This window comes from Gopherus flavomarginatus, chromosome 10 (genome assembly GCF_025201925.1).
Source record: "Gopherus flavomarginatus isolate rGopFla2 chromosome 10, rGopFla2.mat.asm, whole genome shotgun sequence".
Lineage (NCBI taxonomy): Eukaryota > Metazoa > Chordata > Testudines > Testudinidae > Gopherus > Gopherus flavomarginatus.
Window position 1 is genome coordinate 43149025 of NC_066626.1, and position 20232 is coordinate 43169256.

At 46.7% G+C, this 20232-nt stretch overlaps 2 protein-coding genes across 4 annotated transcripts in view; both read right to left on the bottom strand.

Moving 5' to 3' along the window:
• ERICH2 (glutamate rich 2) overlaps window positions 1–4122 on the bottom strand; it is a 38677-nt gene extending 34555 nt beyond the window's left edge. The window contains exons 1-2 of one of the 3 annotated variants that reach the window (XM_050916306.1): window positions 3831–4122; window positions 3695–3743 (exon numbers count right to left, since the gene is read on the bottom strand). In XM_050916306.1, the coding sequence (XP_050772263.1) occupies window positions 3695–3743; window positions 3831–3838 (57 nt within the window). In that variant the 5' untranslated portion in view covers window positions 3839–4122. The remainder of the gene's footprint in view (window positions 1–3694; window positions 3744–3830) is intronic. The other 2 variants (XM_050916304.1, XM_050916305.1) reach the window with 2 other exon arrangements.
• An 11341-nt stretch (window positions 4123–15463) lies between these two features.
• Window positions 15464–19168, bottom strand: SP5 (Sp5 transcription factor). The gene is made up of 2 exons (XM_050916287.1): window positions 18891–19168; window positions 15464–18169 (listed from the first exon to the last, which is right to left on the bottom strand). The coding sequence occupies exons 1-2, from the start codon at window positions 18939–18941 to the stop codon at window positions 17120–17122; spliced, it is 1101 nt and encodes a 366-aa protein (XP_050772244.1). The 5' UTR covers window positions 18942–19168; the 3' UTR covers window positions 15464–17119.
• Between the last annotated feature and the right edge of the window lie 1064 nt (window positions 19169–20232).

Genomic DNA, 20232 nt, shown 5'->3' on the forward strand with positions numbered 1-20232 from the left:
ATATAATGACAGTAAAAAAGATCAGTTCTCCAACTCCTTAACTGGTAGTGTTTGTGGATCCCTGGTAGCCCAATGCCTCTCTCCCCTACTTACTAGTACGGGTTTTTGTGCTCCCCATTTTGAAGAAGGGTTCTGCTTGGCCAGTTGTATTTCTATTGCATTTGGTCACTGGTGTAACAGAGTGGAGAATCATACACAGTGAAAGAAATCACAGGGAAAAAAAATCTGACAGTAGACTTCTTGACATTTTTATACACACCCTTCTGAGACGAGAATTTAGCACTAAATTCATCAGATAATTACGTGACTGTACATCTATGTTTTTCTAAACAAAATCATATGAATTCAGTGCTCATCAAAACCAGTGAAAGAGGACTTCAGTCTCCAGGCTGTCTGTCTGGGACAATGTCAATAAAAGCTTTCCTATATTGCCCTGCCAATCTGTCACTAATCTGATTTGAAAGAACCATCTCTCTGGTTGGGTAATGAGTCTTCATGCCCATTTAGTCCTTGGCTTTACAGCTGAAACTAATAGCAATTATGGTGATAATTTTTAGAATATGACACTTTTTCACTAGAAGCCAGACTGAGAACATCAAACTCATCTCATGCAGCCATCAGATGGTAACTTCTCAACCACTAAGAACATGAGCTGTAATGGACTGACGCGGTAGACATGAACATTTCTGTACCTCAGTATCAGTGACCAGTGCCAGCCAAAATGTTTTAAATATGCATACTATGGAACTTACCAAATCCTATAGTCTACAGTGTAAATATGTACTTAGGTTCATAAAAAATTGCTAAGAATTTTTTTCTTATAGAAATTAAACATCTTTACAAAGGTCACCACTCACATTAACAACTTTTACCTTTATTTTAATATACAAAAGAGGGATCGCACTGAAATCGAGACTATTCACATGTCAGATTATATTTTAAACTAAATTAGCTTTCAAGTTATACAAGCATATTTTTATATGCTTTTGAAACCAGCAAACCCATATATTTCATTCTCAGCTTTTAAAAGTTTTCTGTTAACAAAGGAAAAAATAGCTTCTTTAGACATGGTATGCCAAATTTCTGCCTAGGTGTAGAGGAGATTTTACAGAAAATTTACGAAGTCCTGAAAAATAGGGTTTTATAATGGAAGTGCTGACACAATCTTAACTTTCAACAACATGAACTGTGATGATATAATACGGATACTAACAACAAAATTAGGCCTAACAAGACACTGAAATAAAAATGTCTTGATGTCAAGAGGCTTTCACCAAAGAGATCCTGAGTAACTATGTGTAGGATTTACAACTGTGCAGGATGCATTCCTGAGATCCTGATTGTTATACGCACATCTGAGATATGAAGGATATTTGCATCAAGTGTCTTGTGCTGAATTCTTGAAAATCCTGTCTATCAAAAAAATGGGAACTTAACTTTTGAAAATAGAACAGCCGGCAGATAGTTTCAATGCATGCCACAAGAGCAGATGAAATTTGACCATTTACATTTTCAAAATACCATAAATTATTGGAGTATTACCAAGACTACATTTAAGGTGTGGGGGGAGACTTTAAAGAACAGAAAAGAATAAATAATTCATATAATAAAGTATATAGTGCCTTACACAACCAGGAAGATCAAAGTAAAAGACAAATTCTACTCTCGATTAGAACAACAATTACTAATGCCCTTAATGTGCATGCATTAGAAGGCAGAATTTGACACTAATTAAGCCACAAATCACTCCTATGAGTAGGGACCTACCAAATTCATGGTCCATTTTGGTCAATTTCATGGTCATAGGATTTAAAAACTGCAAATTTTATGATTTCAGCTATTTAAATCTGAAATTTCACAGTGCTGTATTTGCAGTGGTCCTGACCCAAAGAAGTAAGGGTTCCCAAAGTTATGGTTGTGGGGAGGTGTTGTGGTACTGGTACCCTTACTCCTGCACTGCTGCTGGTGGTGGTACTGCCTTCATGGCTGAACTGAAGAGCAGCGGCTGCTGGTCAGGAGCCCAGTTCTGAAGGCAGAGGTGCCACCAGCAGCAGCACAGAAGTAAGGGTGGCAATTACATGGTATTGCCACCCCTTCCTTCTGCGCTGCTACTGGGGGGGGGGTGCTACCCTCAGAGCTGGATGCCCAGCCAATAGCTGCCACTTTCTGCCGGCCCAGCTCTGAAAGCAGCACAGAAATATGCATGGCAATACCGTGACCCCCTTAAAATAACCTTGTGATACGCCCCCTGCAACTCCTTTTTGGGTCAGAACCTCCAATTTGAGAAATGTTGGTCTCCCCTGTGAAATCTGTATAGTATAGGGTAAAAGCACACAAAAGAACAGATTTCACAGGGAGGCTGGGGAGGGAGGACCAGATTTCATGGTTCATGACGTGTTTTTCACAACCTATGAGGCTGGGCAATTATATTAGACCTGTTAACAGATGAATAAATTGAGTCATAGAGACTAGATTTAGAGGTAGATTTTTAAAGGTATGAAGGTGCCTATTGGGTTTTCAAAAGCATCTAAGTAGGTTAGGCACCAAACTCCCCAGTTCTCTTACCCTGGTGTCTGCAGTGGGAGAGATATGTGTGTGGAAGGGAAAACTCTTACCTAGGGGGCTGCAGTGGGTGGCCAGGGGACAGGGTCGGCTCTACAGTTTTCGCTGCCCCAAGCAGCACTGAATTGCTGCTGAAGGCTGCGGGGGCAGTCCGGGTGTGCCCTTAGGGCGGCAGGCACATTTCCGTGGCTGTGGCAATTTGGCGGCAGCATCTATGTTTAGCTGAAGCTGCCTCGGACAGCTAAACATAGAAGCTGCCACCGAATTGCCCTCACCGCAGAAACGCGCCTGCCACCCTAACGGCGCACGAATTGCCCCACCTCCCCTCCGCTGGCAATTTGGCACGCTGCTTGGGGGCAAAACAACAGGGACTGTCGCCCCTTGCAGAATGCCACCCCAAACATCAGCTTGGAATGCTGGTGCCTGGAGCTGGCCCTGCCGGGGGAGAGGGAAATTTCTTACCTAGGGGGCTGCAGTGGGCGGCCTGGTTGGGGGCGGGGGGATCTCTTACCTAGGGGGATGCAGTGGGTGGCCAGGGGGAGGGAGAAATCTCTTACCTAGAGGGCTGCAGTGGGCGGCCTGGTTGGGGGGAGGGGGAAATCTCTTACCTAAGGGGCTGCAGTGGGGAGAGGGAGAATTTCTTACCTAGTGGGCTGCAGTGGCCAGCCTGGGTGCAGGGAGGGGGAATCTCTTACTTAGGGGGCTGCAGTGGGCAGCTTGGGTGCAGGGAGGGGGGAATCTCTTACCTAGTGGGCAGCCTGGGTGCAGGGAGGGGGAATCTCTTACTTAGGGGGCTGCAGTGGGCAGCTTGGGTGGGGGAAGGGGAAGTCTCTTAGGAGGCTGCAGTGGGCAGCCTGGTTGAGGGGAGGAAGACTCTCTTACCTAGGGGGCTGCAGTGGGCAGCTTGGGTGGGGGAAGGGGGAATCTCTTACCTAGGGGGCTGCAGTGGGCAGCTTGGGTGGGGGAAGGGGGAGTCTCTTACCTAGGGGGCTGCAGTGGGCAGCTTGGGTGGGGGAAGGGGGAGTCTCTTACCTAGGGGGCTGCAGTGGGCAGCTTGGGTGGGGGAAGGGGGAATCTCTTACCTAGGGGGCTGCGGTGGGCAGCTTGGGTGGGGGAAGGGGGAATCTCTTACCTTGGGGGTTGTGGTCCTGGGAGTCCCGGGGCCCGAGCCCACCTCACACCTGGAGACAAAAGCAGGGTGTTTAGGAGCAGGGGCCGCACGCCCCCGTCACGGAAAGGCGCCGGGGAAGCAGCAGCGGCCCCGCTACCTGTTCATGTCGCTGGCGCGGTGACCGGCTCCCTCCTGCCAGAACCAGAGCGCGGAGCCAGGCCGGCCTGCCGGAGCGTGACCATGGCAACGGCGGCGCCAGGGCAAAGAACGGCCAAGAACAGGGCCCGGCCTGCAACGCTCCGGCAGAACCAACGGGCCCGGGCCGGTGTTGCTCCGCCCGCAGCCTCCGAACGGCCGGCGAGCGCCCCCTGGGGGCGGGGCCCGATCGCAGCCGGTCCCCCAGACAGACAGGCCCGGATTGTCTCAGGGGGCAAAGCAGCGAGGGTGCCCGCAGAAGGCAGGCGGGAGCGGGGCAGGCGCGCGGTTCCTCTCTCTCGAGAGCGCGCTCGCCGCCGGGCCGCCAGCAGTGACTAGGTGCAGGGGGCAGCTCGGTTCCCAACCCTCCAGGACTGGCCTGGAGTCTCCAGGAAGCAAAGATGGCTTTTTAAGTAAAGATTATGTCACGTGTCAAAGCCCGTAACGGTGTAAGCAATGGGCTTTCTACACTGGCGCTGCCTAGATCTAACTAGGGCAGCATTGACTTTGTGCGTCTCCCGAAGATGGAGTTGCTCATTCAGCCTAGCATGGCAGTTATATCAGCGGGAGCAAAATTTTCATGTAGAAACATACATAGGGCGAGGTAAGGTGCCGTGCATCGCCCTGATGCTCTAGTGTAGACGAGGCCTAAGGCCTTGCCTACAAAAGGAAGTTAGAGCAGTTTTAACTTAATCAGTTTGTAAACTAATCTAGTTAAACTGCAGCTAACACCAGTTTCAGGTTGAGTAGATTTCTTCAGTTTAGTTTAAATTGCTTCTGTATTGACTTCGGCCATGTCTGCATTACCACTAGGGCCGGTGCAAGGATATTTTGCGCCCTAGGTGAAACTTCCATCTTGTGCCCCACACCCCCCAATCACATATATTATACACAATACATGGTCACAGAGTAACATGTTATAATTTAGAATTTATGTTTCCGGCCTTTAAGTTTAGCAAATTTAGAAACAAGTTCCTCCAAGTCAATGCTGTGAGCAATGTCATGTTCTAGTGACAAGGTAGATAGCCTAACAAGCCTTTGTTGCAACATTGATGTTCTCATGTATGTTTTTATCAACTTGAGCTTCGAGAAGATTCGCTGACCACTAGCCACAGAAACTGGGAGAGTCAAGAGGATGCAAAGAGCAATAACTGTGTTAGGGACACTACCTGTCAGCTGGGGGTCAGGGCTGTCGGGGGGATGAGGTGAGGGGGTTTCCAGCTCAGAGGGACTGGGCTCGGAGCTGGGGGTCAGGGCTGTCGGGGGGATGGGGTGAGGGGGTTTCCAGCTCAGAGGGACTGGGCTCGGAGCTGGGGGTCAGGGCTGTGGGGGGGATGGGGACGGGGGGTGCCTGGGGGCACTGGGGCAGCTCAGCTCTGCAGGCTGCTGTTCTCTCCAGCCATCCAGGCACAAGGGGAGCAGCAGCAGTGACCAGCCAAGGACCAAGGGGGCAGGAGCACAGGTACCTGAGGCCAAGCTGTGGGGAAGCACTTGCTTACCTTGCCCAATGCATGAGCATCGGGGTCCTCTTTCTTCCTCCACTCCACCAGACCACTGCTGAGACTCTTTTCTTCTCCATGCCCCTCGCTGGGGTTGATGTGGAGGCTGAGCTAGGGGGCAGCCCCCGCTTTCCTCCAGATGCCCTGGTGTCACGCTGCCCTAGCAGGGCTCCTGCCACGTGCCCTAAGCAGAGCTGCGCAGCTCTGCTCAGCCACCGGCGCCCTCGCCGGCAACGAGAAAAATGGCATAGGCTGGATCCCCTGCTCTGGGAGGGAGAGGGATTCTGAGCCTCTGCCTGCAGCCCAGGGATTCCCCTGGGTCAGCGTACCACGGGCAGCCAGAACCTCTGGGCTGCAGCGGCGGCATGCTGACCCGGGGTCCCCCTGGCTGCTGGCTGCCGCGGCAGTGCCCTGACTCGGGGGACACCCTGGGCTGCTGGCCGCCGCGGTGGCGTGCTGACCTGGGGGGGGCCCTGGGCTGCTGGCTGCCGCGGCAGCGCCCTGATCTGGGGGACACCCTGGGCTGCTGGCTGCCACAGCGGCTCCCTGAGCCGGGGGGCCCTGGGCTGCCAGCTGCCCCGGCGGCGTGCTGACCCAGGGGACCCCCTGGCTGCTGGCTGCCGCGGCGGCGCGCTGACCTGGGGGACACCCTGGGCTGGTGGCTGCCGTGGCGGCGTACGGACCCGGGGGGCCCTGGGCTGCCGGCTGCCACGACGGCGCCCTGAGCCGGGGGGACCCTGGGCTGCAGGCTGCCACTGCGGGGCCCTGACCCAGGGGACACCCTGGGCTGCCGGTGGTAGCTCAGACTCCCTCTCTGTCCCAGCAGCAGCGGCTGCTCAACCATTTAAAACAAAATTTGGGGGCGCCGCTTTTTGGCACCCTAGGCAACCGCCTAGTCCGCCTAAATGGTTGCACCGGCCCTGATTACCACTTATGTCGGCAACACTTACGTTGCTCAGGGGTATGAAAAAGCCACACCCCTGAGTAAGGAGGGTTGCCAACTGTCTTAATTGCCAGACCCAAACCCCCCTTGCCCCACTCCCTGCCGCAAGGCCCTCCCCCTTCTCTGTGGCCCTGCCCCTGCTCACTCCATCCCCCTCCTTCCATCACTAGCTCTCCCCCACCCTCACTCACTTTCTCCAGGTTGGGGTAGGAGTTTGGGTGCAGGAGAGGGCTCAGGGGTTGGGGTGTGGTGTGCAAGCTCTGGAAGAGAGTTTGGGTGCAGGAGGAGGCTCAGGGCTGGGACAGGGGGATGGGGTGTGGGCTCTGAGAGAGTTTGGATGCAGGAGGGAATGTGGGGTGCGGGATCTAGCTGGAAAGTGCTTACCTGGGGCAGCTCCCGGAACTGGCAGCATGTCTCTGCAGCTCCTAGGTGCAGGCCGGGGTGGCCAGGGGGGTCTGTGCTTGCTGCCACTGCCTGCAGGCACTGCCCCCACAGCTTCCATTGGCTGCCATTCCTGGCCAATGGGAGCTGCGGAGTTGGTGCTCGGGACGGAGGCAGCACGCAGCACATAGAGACACCCTGGCAGCCCCTGCCTGTGCCTAGGAGCCACAGGGACATGCCACTACTTCAGGGAGCCACATGGAGCCAGAGCAGTTAGGGAGCCTGCCTTAGTCCTGCTGCACCACCCCTGCCGACCAGACTTTTGGCCTATTAAAATCTCCCGGATTGCTTTCAATAGCAACAGGAAGATTGAGGCTGATTCTGGGAGATTCCTGGCCAGTCCAGGAGGCTTGGCAACCCTATGAGCAACATACGTTTCGCTGGCATAAACGCTTGTGTGCATAGTGCTATGTTGGCGGGAGTCGCTCTCCTATTGACGTAGTTACTGCTGCTTGTGTAGGTGGTTTTATTATGTTGACGGGAGAGCTCTCTCTCATCAGGATAGAGTGACTACACATTTTTCAAAAGCAAAAACAAAATAAATTATATGTTGTATGATAACTCCTTATCGTATCCCGTCAGGAAAACTACAAGAGAGCCAAACTTTGTAAGTCTCAAAGCTCAGGACAGAAGAAATAGAACATTAATTCTCTGAGCACATGGGCAAATTAGAAAAGCAACATACTTGTTCTTAATAATGAGACTCTGACCCTGCAAATGTTTACATATGTGCTTAACTTTAATGTGCTTATCTCCAGGGTGAAAGGTGAGATGCGTCTTTTCTATAAGTTGCTTCCTCTGCCAAGGTAGAGCTTCTTCAAGGTCCTATAGAATAACTAGCTCTATGCTGCATCCTCCCATTGTAGATTCTAGCAACAGGCTGCATGGCCAGAAGATGTTGTGCTGTATTCTAGCTATTCTTGACTGCCCAGAGCCATGAGAAGCATGAGTGTAAATTGGGCCTTGTCTACACGAGTGAGTTACACTGCATATGAAAATTACAGATGTGATTTTAAACAGATTTAGTTTAAACCAGTATAAACCTGTCTATGGACACTTATTTCACTAAGATTACCTTTCAGATTTTGGGATCTGTCTTCTCAATATGTGTCTATAACTCACAATAGCATAAATGCATAATGTTTTGCATTCTTTTGGAGCACATAAGCCCTACAAAAAAACATAAGCCAGCTGCACACTGGTGAGTTTTATTGAATGGAATCCTACCTAAAATTCACCTGGTTTCTGAAAGGGAACAAGTAATTCATACAAATTAGCTTTCTTTCTCCAGTCCAACCTCCTACATTTTCTTGGTTGTGTTCTCTCTCTCATGCTAAGAGCTGCACAAAAGACTGGGAATTATTACAGATGTATGGCTCTTGCCCTTTGTGAGATCCAAGGGGATGGGAGAGAAGAGAAATGAGATTCTTCGTTCTGTACTGTTTATGAAGAACAATACTTGTGAGTATATAGGCTGAGGGATTATTTTATTCATCTCTACTGGATCCTGCAGGGAGCTAGGTAGAGGGATTCTTGTCCAAAGGTGAGTGCTCCCCACTGAAAACTATTTCCTTCTCTTTTCCATCACCCTCTGGATTATTAGAGGGGCGATAATCTTCAGGCCCCTGTCTCTCTTATCTCCCTTCTTGAGGTATGTGACCCTTTTCAAGAAATTTCTTCAGCTGATAGGGGTGGAGGAGGGAAGAACCTGCCTTTGGTGGGATGTTGGGGGTGCACTGAGCATGATCATTACAGTCCTCCCTGTCATTTCCAGGAACTGATTGGGGTAGAGCCACATATTAGCATAGCAATTTTAGAGTTTGCATACATTAATAGTGTTGCTCCAAAGTCAGTTTTACTTATAGTATCCCATGGGATTAGTCAAATTACTCTGATAACATTTCTCACAGTTCTGTCTGATTGTTACCTCTCTTAACTATTCAAACATTGAACATACCCTCTACCACCTTTACTTTGCAAATACTGTAGATTTAATAAGCTGTATAATGACCTTGACAATCTTTTTATTAAAAAGCTCATAAGATTTGATTAATATTTGGGAAAAATTGAAAAGATGGTTACCTTTGACTACTGAAAAATGTTAAGAACTGGGAGGAGAATCAGGACAAGGGTGTTATCATGTACATGAAGAGTAACTCCAATGAAGTCAATGGAGTTACACTGTTGTAAAATAATGTATAATTATCAAGCCCACATGCAATTTTTTTGAAGTGTAAAGTAATCAGGCGTCAAGATTTTAACTGACCCTTGCTGCACTCTGCAAAGACCTTCCCTTCACCATTGCCCTGGAAGGGCAAAGTACAAGCGCAGTCACTGCAAAAAGAGACTGCTCTGTTCTTGCTCCCTCTAGGGAGCAAATCACCCAGAAGGGGATGGGAGAAGATGACCATTGCCTCCCTTCCCTGAGAAATGGCAAAGAATGCCCACTGGACAGCTTCAGGCTGCCTTATATTTACATCAATTTTTATAAAGGGGTCCAGAGGCAATCCTCACTGGGGAGCCTAACTTCAGTACTGGGCAAACTGGTAGAAAACATAGTAAAGAATGGGGTTATCAGATATATATAGAGGTACATTATTTGTTAGGGAAAAGTCAACATGCTTTTGTAAAGGGAAGTCATACCTCACCAATCTATTAGAATGATTTCAGGGTATCAACAAGCATGTGGATAAGGGTGATCCAGTCACTACTTAGTTTCCTTAGTTACCCAAGAATCGGTACTGGGACATATGCTGTTCAGCAGATTCATTAATGATCTGGAAAAGTGTCAAAGTTTGCAAGTGTTACAGAGTTATTTAAAATAGTTAAGTCCAAAGCTGACTGAGAAGAATTGCAGGGGACTTCACAAAACTGAGTAGTGAGCAGCAAAATGGTAGATGAAATTCAACATTGGAAAGTGCAAAGTAATGCTGTAAAATGGGAATGCTCACCACCAGTGCCGCTTAGGGCTCAAGCAGGGGTGCAGCAGGTGGTTACTCCTTCTCACTTATAGTTCTGTCCTTCGGCTTCCCCTAAGACTTTTGGTGGGCAGCTATGTTCTGCACCTTAGGGTGCTATGCAGCTGCCTACCCCCAGAACCATTTACTACCCTTCTTCCTATGGAGTAAATTATAGTATAACAAACACAGTCTGTAACCTTCCCAATCAGTCAACCATCTCTCCTTTGTAGGTCCTATAAGGTTTATTCATCCAGGTCTCAGGCTACGAGAACTGCTGGGACAGTACTTCCCCAGAGCTCAGAGCAGAGATCTACTTCTTTCCACTGCCTGCTCTCTGGCTACGAGAACTCCTGGGACAGTACTTCCCCAGAGCTCAGAGCAGAGATCTACTTCCTTCCACTGCCTGCTCTCCTCTGACCAGCTCTGCTTCCCCTTTTAAGCACCGTCTCCAACTTGTGCAGGCTTTGCAGGTGTGGCTTGTTAGGAGCACCTGTGCCTAGAGTTGCTCCTTAACTCCTTGTTCTCTAGTGTGGGGTTTGTCCACCCAATCACAAAAGCATACTGGAAAAAATAATCACAACTACACACATATGAGGGGTTTTAAATGAGCTGTTAGCTCTCAAGAAAGAGACCTTGAAGTCATTGTGGATAGTTCTCTGAAAACTTCAGCTCAATGTGTAGCTATGGTAAAAAAGGCTAACAGTATGTTAAGAGCTATTAGGAAAGGGATAGAAAATAAGGCAGATAATATAATTCCAGTATATAAAGCCATGGTTCACCTGTACCTTGACTATTGTGTCCAGTTCTGGTCACCTCATTTCAAAAAGGATATTGTGGAACTGGAAAAGGTTCACAAAAGGCAACAAGGAGGATCAAGCATAGGAATAGCTTCTATTCAAGGAGAAACTGAAAAGATTAGGGCTGTTCATCTTAAAAAAGAGACTATTGAGGGGGCATAATAGAAATCTATAAAATCATGAATGATGTGGAAAAAGTGAATAGAGAAGTGTTATTCATCCTTTCCCAACAGCTCTCGCTGTGTGTGTGTGTGTGTGTGTGTGTGTGAGAGAGAGAGAGAGAGAGAGAGACCCAATGAATTAATAGGCATCAGGTTTAATACAAACAAGAAGAAATACTTTTTCACATAATGCATAATTAACTTGTGGAACTCATTGTCATGGGATGTTGTGATGGCCAGAAGTATAACTGGGTTAAAATAGAACTAGATAATTTTATGGAGGATAGGTCCTTGACAGCCATTAGCCAAGATGGTTAGGGATGTAACCCCATGCTAAGGGCAATTCTGAACCTCTGACTGCCAGAAGCCAGGAGGGGAAGATAGAGTGGATTTCTCTTACAGTAGATGCATGACATATTTTTCTCAAGTTTGGCATGAAAATCTACAAGACCTGTGGGTTAGCAGGTAAATTCATCATCTGCTGAGGTAACTGAAATCTACATATCTTTAAATAAGAATTCAGATGAAGTTCACTAAAATGGGTATATAATTAATGAGTAAACCTATGTCTTTTAAAATAATTGGAAGAATAAAAAAAAGAATAGAGGATCTATTCTGAAGTCATAAACATTTTTTTCAATAAGCTGGATACTCTATGTGTGTACTTCACTACATATAGAGTGAAACTCACCCAGATGAGGACCAGCACAATGCCCATGCACTGCTTAAGACTCACTTAAAGGTGCATAGGTACTGTGCTGGTCCTCTGCATGGAGTGAATATAATGAATAATGCCTAAGCTGCAAGTGGATTGCCACATGTCTAATGATTATACCAAAGCCTGAAATACTATTGGGGATAATGTTTCCGCATAATAAAGAAAGTGAAGGGTAGAATGTACATCATGTCCAATAAATAAAGCTATCAGGATGTCAGCAAGTATATAATATTGCCTGTTTCTTCCGTATTCAACAGTCTATGGGCTGAGATATTAGTAATGACAATGTTCAAATTTGTAATATGTGAGCTAGAGTTACTCTAAAATTAATGTAACCTATAGATATCTGCAAACATCCCAGTATGCCCCAATTATGTGATTAAATCTTTAACAAATTACATCTATTTGTTTTCAGTCATAGAGGGAAGAATAACACATGTGGACATTATTTTACTGGATACCTCAATCAAGTAAGAGACTTTTAAAAAGATGCAAGACAGTATAACTAGCAAATGTATCAGAGAAATTTGCAAAGGAAAAAATTGGTATTATGCTTAGAAAAAAGGTGTCCGGGTAATAAAATGTTAACCCTCATAAGATAAAATCCATCTGAAACACCAACAAAAAATGCCCAGGAATAATTTATAACACAGGATCTATTCTGACACTGATTTTTATGCAGAACTTCCTATTGTGGGTTGAATTTGTCAGTCATGCTATTAATAAATCATAAACTGTTAGATTAGCTACATCACCTTCAATGGTTTTACAACTTTATAAACATCACTTTAACTTGAAAGATTTTAAAAATATATCATTTACCTTCCATTTTAAAAAAAATTTTCATTGTCACTGTTGTTTTTTTTACCCAAAGATGTGTGTTTAAAGAAGAAATTTCCCTTCACAATTTACTTACTCCTTCTACTCAGTTCGGAAGTGAAGTTATGCAGCTGAAATTGTGATATTTATATTTACTTCTACAGTAACAGACTGAGATCCTCGTAAACCCAAGATTATGGTTTTGTTGGATTATCAAGCAGAGAGGGAATGTGAAGACTAAAATTCTCATTTTGAAATCCTTACTTAGGCATGAGTCCTACTGAAGTCATATGAGTCGTGTCTGGCTCAAGGCCTGAGTCAGGATTGCAGGTTTTGACTCTATAGCTAATAGTGATGGAGAATAGATCTTTTTCTTGTAATATAGAATGGTCTCTTTTTTCAAGTTTCCCCAGGTGTGAAAGTCACCTTTCAACACTGTACAGAAAACATTTCAAGATTTAATTTTTGAGACCATATAATGTATTTTTCTTATAAATTAATTTGAATGAACTGTGAGATAAATTAGCCTATATGAGATGTCTGTTATAGCAACTAACCTAGATTTAAAATTCAGAGCTGAACTGACCTTAAATAGCACACATACTCAACATTTATAATTAATGAATATTAAGCATTTAATTTTATAAAACTAACTGCTAGTTGATTGCAAGCAATTATAGGTGCACAATGTATTTTAGGAATGCAAAGTTAATAGTTACTTTTATTGTAGTGTACAATTTGAGGTAGAAATAAATTCCAGAAATGTATGCAATATGTTACTGCAATGTGTTGTTCCTTATATCACAAAATTCATTTGACTGTTAACTTCGACATAACTTTTCAGGCTTCATTATTTACGTTTGTCACTGATTCCAGATTTTCAGATTTTGGATTGGTTTTTTTGACTACCACACAGATTAAGATTTTAGGTAGCATTGACATAAAGTTTTAAATTGGTGAATATTTTGTCCTGACAAACATTCAGTTAAAGTTGACTTTCTATATTTTTAATTTGCGCATTTTTCTGTTTTACATGTGGGTACCATGTAAAATGTATGGACTACATCAAGCCTTCAGGGTTTTTGTTTGTTTTGGGGGTTTTTTTTTTAGCAGAAATCCCCAATGACATAGTGATAGAACTATCTGGCCCTGTTCTACCTAGGGTGACCAGATAGCAAGGGTGAAAAATTGGGATGGGGGTGGGGGTAATTGGCATGTATACAAGACAAAGCCCCAAATATCGGGACTGTCCCTATAAAATCGAGACATCTGGTCACCCTACCACTTGAAAGTCCTATGGCCTGATCCTGCTAGCAATTAAGTCAATAGAGAAGCTTTATCTACTTCAACAGTTTTGTCTCAGGAACCAGCCAAAACAGAACATGCCACTTTACTATGAGCTTGATCCTGCAACACCAAAGTCAATCGGAGTTTTGCCATTGACTTCACTGGAAGCAAAATCGGGCCCAAGTATATTATACCAAATGAAATAATGTGTCCCACCCACTCTGAGTAATATATCTGATTAGTAGCCACAAATATAAGAGCAGCAGCTAACTAAAGACCAATTTAGTTATAAAAAAAAGTATACTTATAAAAATGAACAGTTACAAATAGCAAGGCTTTTGATTAGCTAGATACAGATCAAATCCATGCTGTAATTCAATTAGAACACAGTTTTATCTATAATGATCTAGTTTAGAAACTGCCACTCTGCTGCATCAGTGATCATCAGGCTATTTATGTTAGCCTTGTTCAGTATAATAGGATAAAGGCATTGGAATGGGACACTGTCATAGATAGGAGCCCTTCTCTGCATTTGTTACAGACCAAACTCCTGCTATAAAACAACAAATATCTTGATTCACCTCATTTTTGTGGTTCACATTGGTCTTGCCATTTTTTTTAGCAGCAAAAGGCCATTGTACTGTGGCAACATCAAAGTCCTTTATATTTATATTATATTTGAGTGGAGCTTTCACACTGTAAAACTTTACGTCCTTTCTCCCCATTGCTATCAACAGCACTGTCCATTTCCATTGCAAATAGAATTGAATTGTACATGGAATTGAATAATTTTTTAAAAATTGGTAATTTCCCTGTTTTGTGAAACAAATTCCTATTTAAACCAGTGTTAATTTGAGGCTTTCTATATCTTGTTGAGTTAATTGTACTAACCACTTAATATGACTCAGTCCCAAAGAAAGGAAGGACAGAAGAAGCCATTTCATACTAGAAAATCTTTTAAAATTGAAAATCATTGCATAGTTAACATATTCAGGGCCTGATCTTGTCTCAGTGAAAGTGTTACCTGAGTGAGGTCCTCTGGATCTGGACCCTCTCTATGCCTATCATTTTCTCTGTTATTGTTGCTTTCTTCTTTACAATATAAATAATGTCATGAAGTAGTATCAGCAGCCCAAAGTTATATCTAATATATAATATAGTATATTTTGCAACAGAATTTCATTCATTCATTAAAACTAAACTATTTATGTCATATAAGATATTATAGAGTAGATATGCAAGAATCTTTAATAGCCAATAGCTCATTATATCCCGTTAATTTAATACTTTAACCCTGAAATTATTGCTGCAGAAATTATTTTAGGATCATACAAATGAATATATTCTCCTATAGATGTAATATGCAGTTTTGGAGAATTACAAATTAGACAGGAACTCCTAAGTGTTTCAGATGTTAAGGTTCACTGGAGTACTTTTGAATTGGGTTCTTTTTATAGAGAGATCAAATCTTAACAAATATATAACACCACCAATTTTACATTTACTATCATTAAACATTATAAATATTTTTAAAACTTCTAACTCCAACACTTGATTAAAAGCTGTCTGGCAACCAATATCTGTATTTATAATTAAGGTTGTCCTAGAACTTCTATTACAATACCCACTTCATAGGTCTATTTCAGCCTGAAATTTGACATGTAATATTCAACCAAAAAACAAGTTTTGACCAATTTGTTAAAAGAACCTTTGACTATTTTATTGATAATTAATGGAGGTTTATGTTTATATCCAGTAGATAATTGTTAATATATTAGTTCCTAGTTTTAAAAGTGAAATTTAGCAAGTGATTAGTCAAAGATCCTGCTGGGTTTGATTTTTTTTATAATGACTTTAATATTTTATTAGCAAACTGCCTAATGTAAAATACAGTAACTACAGTACTTTTAAAAGACATTTGGTAACAGTATACAGTGGTTAAATACATACATGACTGATAATGCCTCAACGGGAGCTGTATTAGTTTATTGGTAAATACCATTTTTCAAATGTATAACTGTGTAAGAAAATCCCTAGATCTTGACTTACTCAAGTTACTTGACAATCATTATGGCCTCTTGGATAGGATGAGGGAGCATTGTAAATACCCTACCCCCAAAATAGTGCAATAGTTAAACAAAAAGAAAATTAAAATATCAAAAGTATTTTTAATGGTGCTGTGACATAGCCCAACAAAAGGCAGGAAATGGCTAGTTAAAGCTGACCACAATATCATGCTGTCAATCATTTCATTTCACATAAGAAGGGTATATTAACTGTGACTATTCCCACCTGTACTCGGATTCAGAATATAGTTTGTACCATGGACTCTGTGAAGATTTAATTATTTTTTCATCTTTTGTTTCCCCTTTATGCCTATGGCTTGGCTATACCAGAAGGAGTGAAGGCAGCATCAACCCAAAGGACCCCAGTTTTAGATCATTTACAAAGTTTTCAATCGGTATTCCTAAATTAATGTGAATTCGTACTCTGTTGTTAAAGTTTAGTGTTAAACATTTGGACCGTATTACAGGTAACGTGCGCTCAGCAGAAGTTAAGTCTTTCTTCTATTACTGTAGAATACCATGGAATACTATGAAAATTTTGTCTTGTCTTGGCAAAGATATCTGGGAGCATGAAATGTGGGGAACAGATTATGGCTTAAGCTATTGCAACAGTTGGGTGTTTACCAAATAAATGTGGCCGGTGCATTTGTTCAGATTAAATAAACGATAAAATAGTTCTTCAAACCGCGGCGTTTTGTAAAGCCTTCAGAAGGAAGAAAAGATCAAATGAAACCGACTCAGTGGGATCTTCCCAATGTGACCTCGGTGTTAATGTATTTATTTTCACGCTGCAACTGCAGGTCGCTTTACAGAAACATCTCATGCTGGAGCCCCCGCGTGGAGCCAAGGACAAGAAAAACACTTTTATTCAAACAAAGCTATTAAATAACCTGTACACAAAAGTTCAGTCTCTTCCCATGAAAGAAACGAGGACCCAAGAGCCAGGTCCCCAGACTAAAGCTGCTGCTCCCGTTTACTGGCTTAGAGCAGACCATTGTAGGTAACCCATTTTCCAAAGTGGGGGAGTGATCCTGTGGCCCAGCCTGCGTCCAGAGCTCCCCCTGGAAGGGAGCGGGACAGAGCGCTGGAAACAGCTGGCACTTCACTCCCACTGAGCAACAACCAGAAAGATCCCGATGCCAGTAGCAAGGCGGAAAGGAGCCACGTATTTCCCGCATCTTTGCTCTGGGGCCACAGAAGGAGACTTGTCCAAGGGCTTCTTAGGGCAATAGGACGTACACAGGACAGTACCGCTGGGGGCCCCCGTAAGCCTCCAGGACAGGGCTCCAATTCCTAGAGCCCCATGGGGGCGCAGAGCTTGGGCCCTCCCGGGCCGGGAGCAGGTCCTCGGGCGCCCTCCCAGGGCTAGAGCCGCACCCCTGGGAGAAGGCAGCGAAGCCCAGCGCTCTCCCCGACTAGGGCTCGGCTCCTGCCCCTCCCAGGGCTGCGGGGCCCGCATCGCAGGTCCTCCAGTCTCCCGGGCCAGGGCTCCGGGCGCGGGGGCCCCTTAGGCGGGGCGGTGGGTCCCGAATCTCTCCGGCCGGGCCGGGCGGACCCGGGTCACAGGCCCCGTGTGTCCTCCTGCTTCACGCCGTCGCCCGCGGCTTTGAGCTTCTTGTTCTGGTGGGTCTTCACGTGCTTGGCCAGGTGGTCGCTGCGCATGAAGCGCTTGTTGCACACGGGGCAGGCGAAGCGCTTCTCGCCCGTGTGAGTCCGCAGGTGCCGCTGCAGCTCGTCCGAGCGCGTGAAGCTCTTCCCGCAGAAGAGCCAGTTGCAGACGAAGGGCCGCTCGCCCGTGTGCCAGCGCAGATGCGCCTTCAGGTGCGAGGTCTTGCCGTAGACCTTGCCGCAGCCCGGGATGTGGCAGATGTGCTGCTTCTTCCGGCCCGGCTCCGCCTCCGGGGCGCTGCCTGCTGCCGCCTGGCAGTTGGGGCAGCGGCAGCGGCGGCAGCGCCGGGCCGTGGCCGCCAGGGGTGACTTGGTCTGCAGCAGGGCGGCGATCTGCGTCTGGTACTGGGCCAGGTCCGAGGGGCCCAGCACCAGGCTCCTGGGCAGGGCGGCGGCAGGGAAGCGGTGGCTGCAGCCGCCCGGCGCCCCCGCCTGCTGGAGGCTCCACCAGGGGATGTCCTCGGGGGCCGGGGTGGGGGAGAGCTGCCTGCAGGGCTGCGGCGGGGGCAGCAGGTTGGAGTAGCCGGGAGGCAGGGTGGCCTGGGCGGCGTAGGGGACGTAGGCCGGGGGGCAGCTGGAGGGTAAGGCGGCCATGGAGGAAGGGAGCATCTTGACTGGGGAGAACTCATAGGGGTAGGAAGGGTCAGCCGGGGGGGTGAGGGGCAGCTCGTGAGTGCCCCCGAAGGAAGGCTGCAGGTGGCTCTTCTGGGGGGTGAGCCCGAGGCTGGGATGCGGAGGGGGGAGCCCCCCGGGGGAATGGGCTGGCATCTCGCTACTCCACGGGTGGAAGATCCTGGATGGGGATCCCAGAGCTGGGTCGTAGGAGACCTGCAGGAAATCCGAAGGGGCGGCGCCCGGCTGTCCGATCCGGCTACAGGTGGCGGCCAAGAGCGCCAGGGGCGAGTGCTTCGCCAAGTCTGGAGAGGCGCTGGGGGTGCGATCCTGCATGTGGGGGAGGGAGGAGAAAAACCAGGTCACTGACCGCTGCCTACCCCGCGATCATCTCCCCTTTCCACCCACCGCAGACGCTGCAGCTCAAGGAACAGTAAAGTTTCTGTGCGTTCTCCGGGGAACCGGAGAGCTCTGATCGCTCATCACATGGGCAGAAACTTTCCCCAAACAGTACTGAGATGTCTGTAAAGAGAAGCCGGAGTCAGCAGCAGGACAGGCCACAACAAGCGCCTCTCCCGCTCTCTAAACACACGCCCCTTTGTGCGGTGTGATCTTTCAAGTAACTCTGGGTCCCGCATGCAAAAGTCAATGGCCATCACTCAACCCCCCGACGCTGCTCCGTAGCCCAGGAGTGATTGTTTACAGCACCCGTTGCAAGCGAATGGTTTGAGCCCCCAAGGAACTTCTTCATCTAGTGGCCAGCCGGACTCTAAACGGAATGGGGAGTTATTAATCCAAAGAGATTTCTTTAGTTTTCTTGAGACCTGTTCTTTCAGCTAGAGCAAGCCTTTTACGGATAGGGGCTCACACTGCCTTCGAGATCCCCAGATCAAAGTAGCCTGGCTGCTCCCTGCTTTAGCGTTACTTGGAGCGCTGTTTCCCCCATAACTTCAAACTTAGGTTCGTCTTTGTCAGAGTGAGAGACACACAGCGATTCCCCACCTCCCCCCCCCCCAGGGCTGGGCTCTCCTTGGGCGGCGCCGGTACTGACCTGGAGGAAAGCCTGCAGGGAGTCGTTCCGGAGGACGGCCACTGCGGCCATGGTTACTGCTCCCGGAGCAAGGGGAGGATACCGGGGCAGTGCCGAGGCATGGAGACGCCAAGGGGAAGACGAGGAGCTGCCCAGCTTCCTTCTCTCTCCTTCCCTCTGATCTCTTTGCTCTGCGTCCGGCCCACCCCCCCGCGCTGCCTCTGCGCGGACTGTCTGACTGCACCAGGATCACCTCCAAGAATTTGATAAGGACTTTGCTGGGCCGCCAGCCAGTCAGAGGGAAGATTTATGGCTTTGAAGTTTGCCGCTACCCAATCATCAAAGAATAGCGGCTCTTTCAGAAGCGAAAGCAAATCCTTTGAATCCACAAAGCTCCTATGGTGTGTTTGTTGGTCTGGATAAAAGAACTGATTATTAGGGGGGATGGGAAGGGAGGAGATAAAGGCGGGACAATTAATGAAGTAATCACTATGTGGGAAATGTATATACACAAATAATTGGATTTTCTTGATCAAAGGGCCCCTTTACCGCCTGGGGAGACCCACGCATTGGATGCTCAAGACACTGGATCCCCCAACCCCTTGCTTTTTTTTTTTTTTTTTTTTTTTTTTTTTGCAATTAAGGATTTGTAGCAGAGCCCTAAAGTGACAATGTGTCTCTGTTATCCCCAGAGAAATCTGCCTGCGGATTCCGCTGTTAGAGTTTGATGACTCAAAGTAACAATACAAACACAGCGAGTTCACCTGAGCCGGGTTGGTAGATCCCAGCTGGAAAACTTCGCTACAGTTTTTTCTCTCTCTCTCCTGAAGCTGAGAAAAGCGAACTCCATTGATATTGCTTAGCTACCAAACACACACTTTTCCCGCTCTGGTGCTGGTTTCAGGAAGAGCAATCTGTGCTCTGTGTTTTCTGTAATTACTGTGGCGCTGGGCTCAAGCCAGAGGTCGATGTAGTGGAGTTAAAATGGGTTCTTTGGTCACGTGCAATCGGTATTAAAACTTAAAGCCTGCGAAAATAACAGAGAACGTGTTATTTTCCTGGGGGGGAGGAGGGTGATATAAAGGTGTGTAAAAGACGTGACTTTTTTAAATGAAGGTGAGCGTCTCTCTTGGTTGTGTGTGTGTTAAACTGAACGGGTGTATGCAAAACGCCTCCCAGTTTGGCTGGCTCCGCTAAACTGTTTGAACTATAGTACGGGTGGCAATATCAGGAAACTGGAAACTATTACTCAGATCTCCGCTTAAGCCGCTTGTTGATCTCCCGCAGCTGGCCGCAGCGTCACTGGATCTGTTCCTCCCAGCTCTGGGGCGCTGCCTGTGTTTTAACATCGAATTGGCTTTGG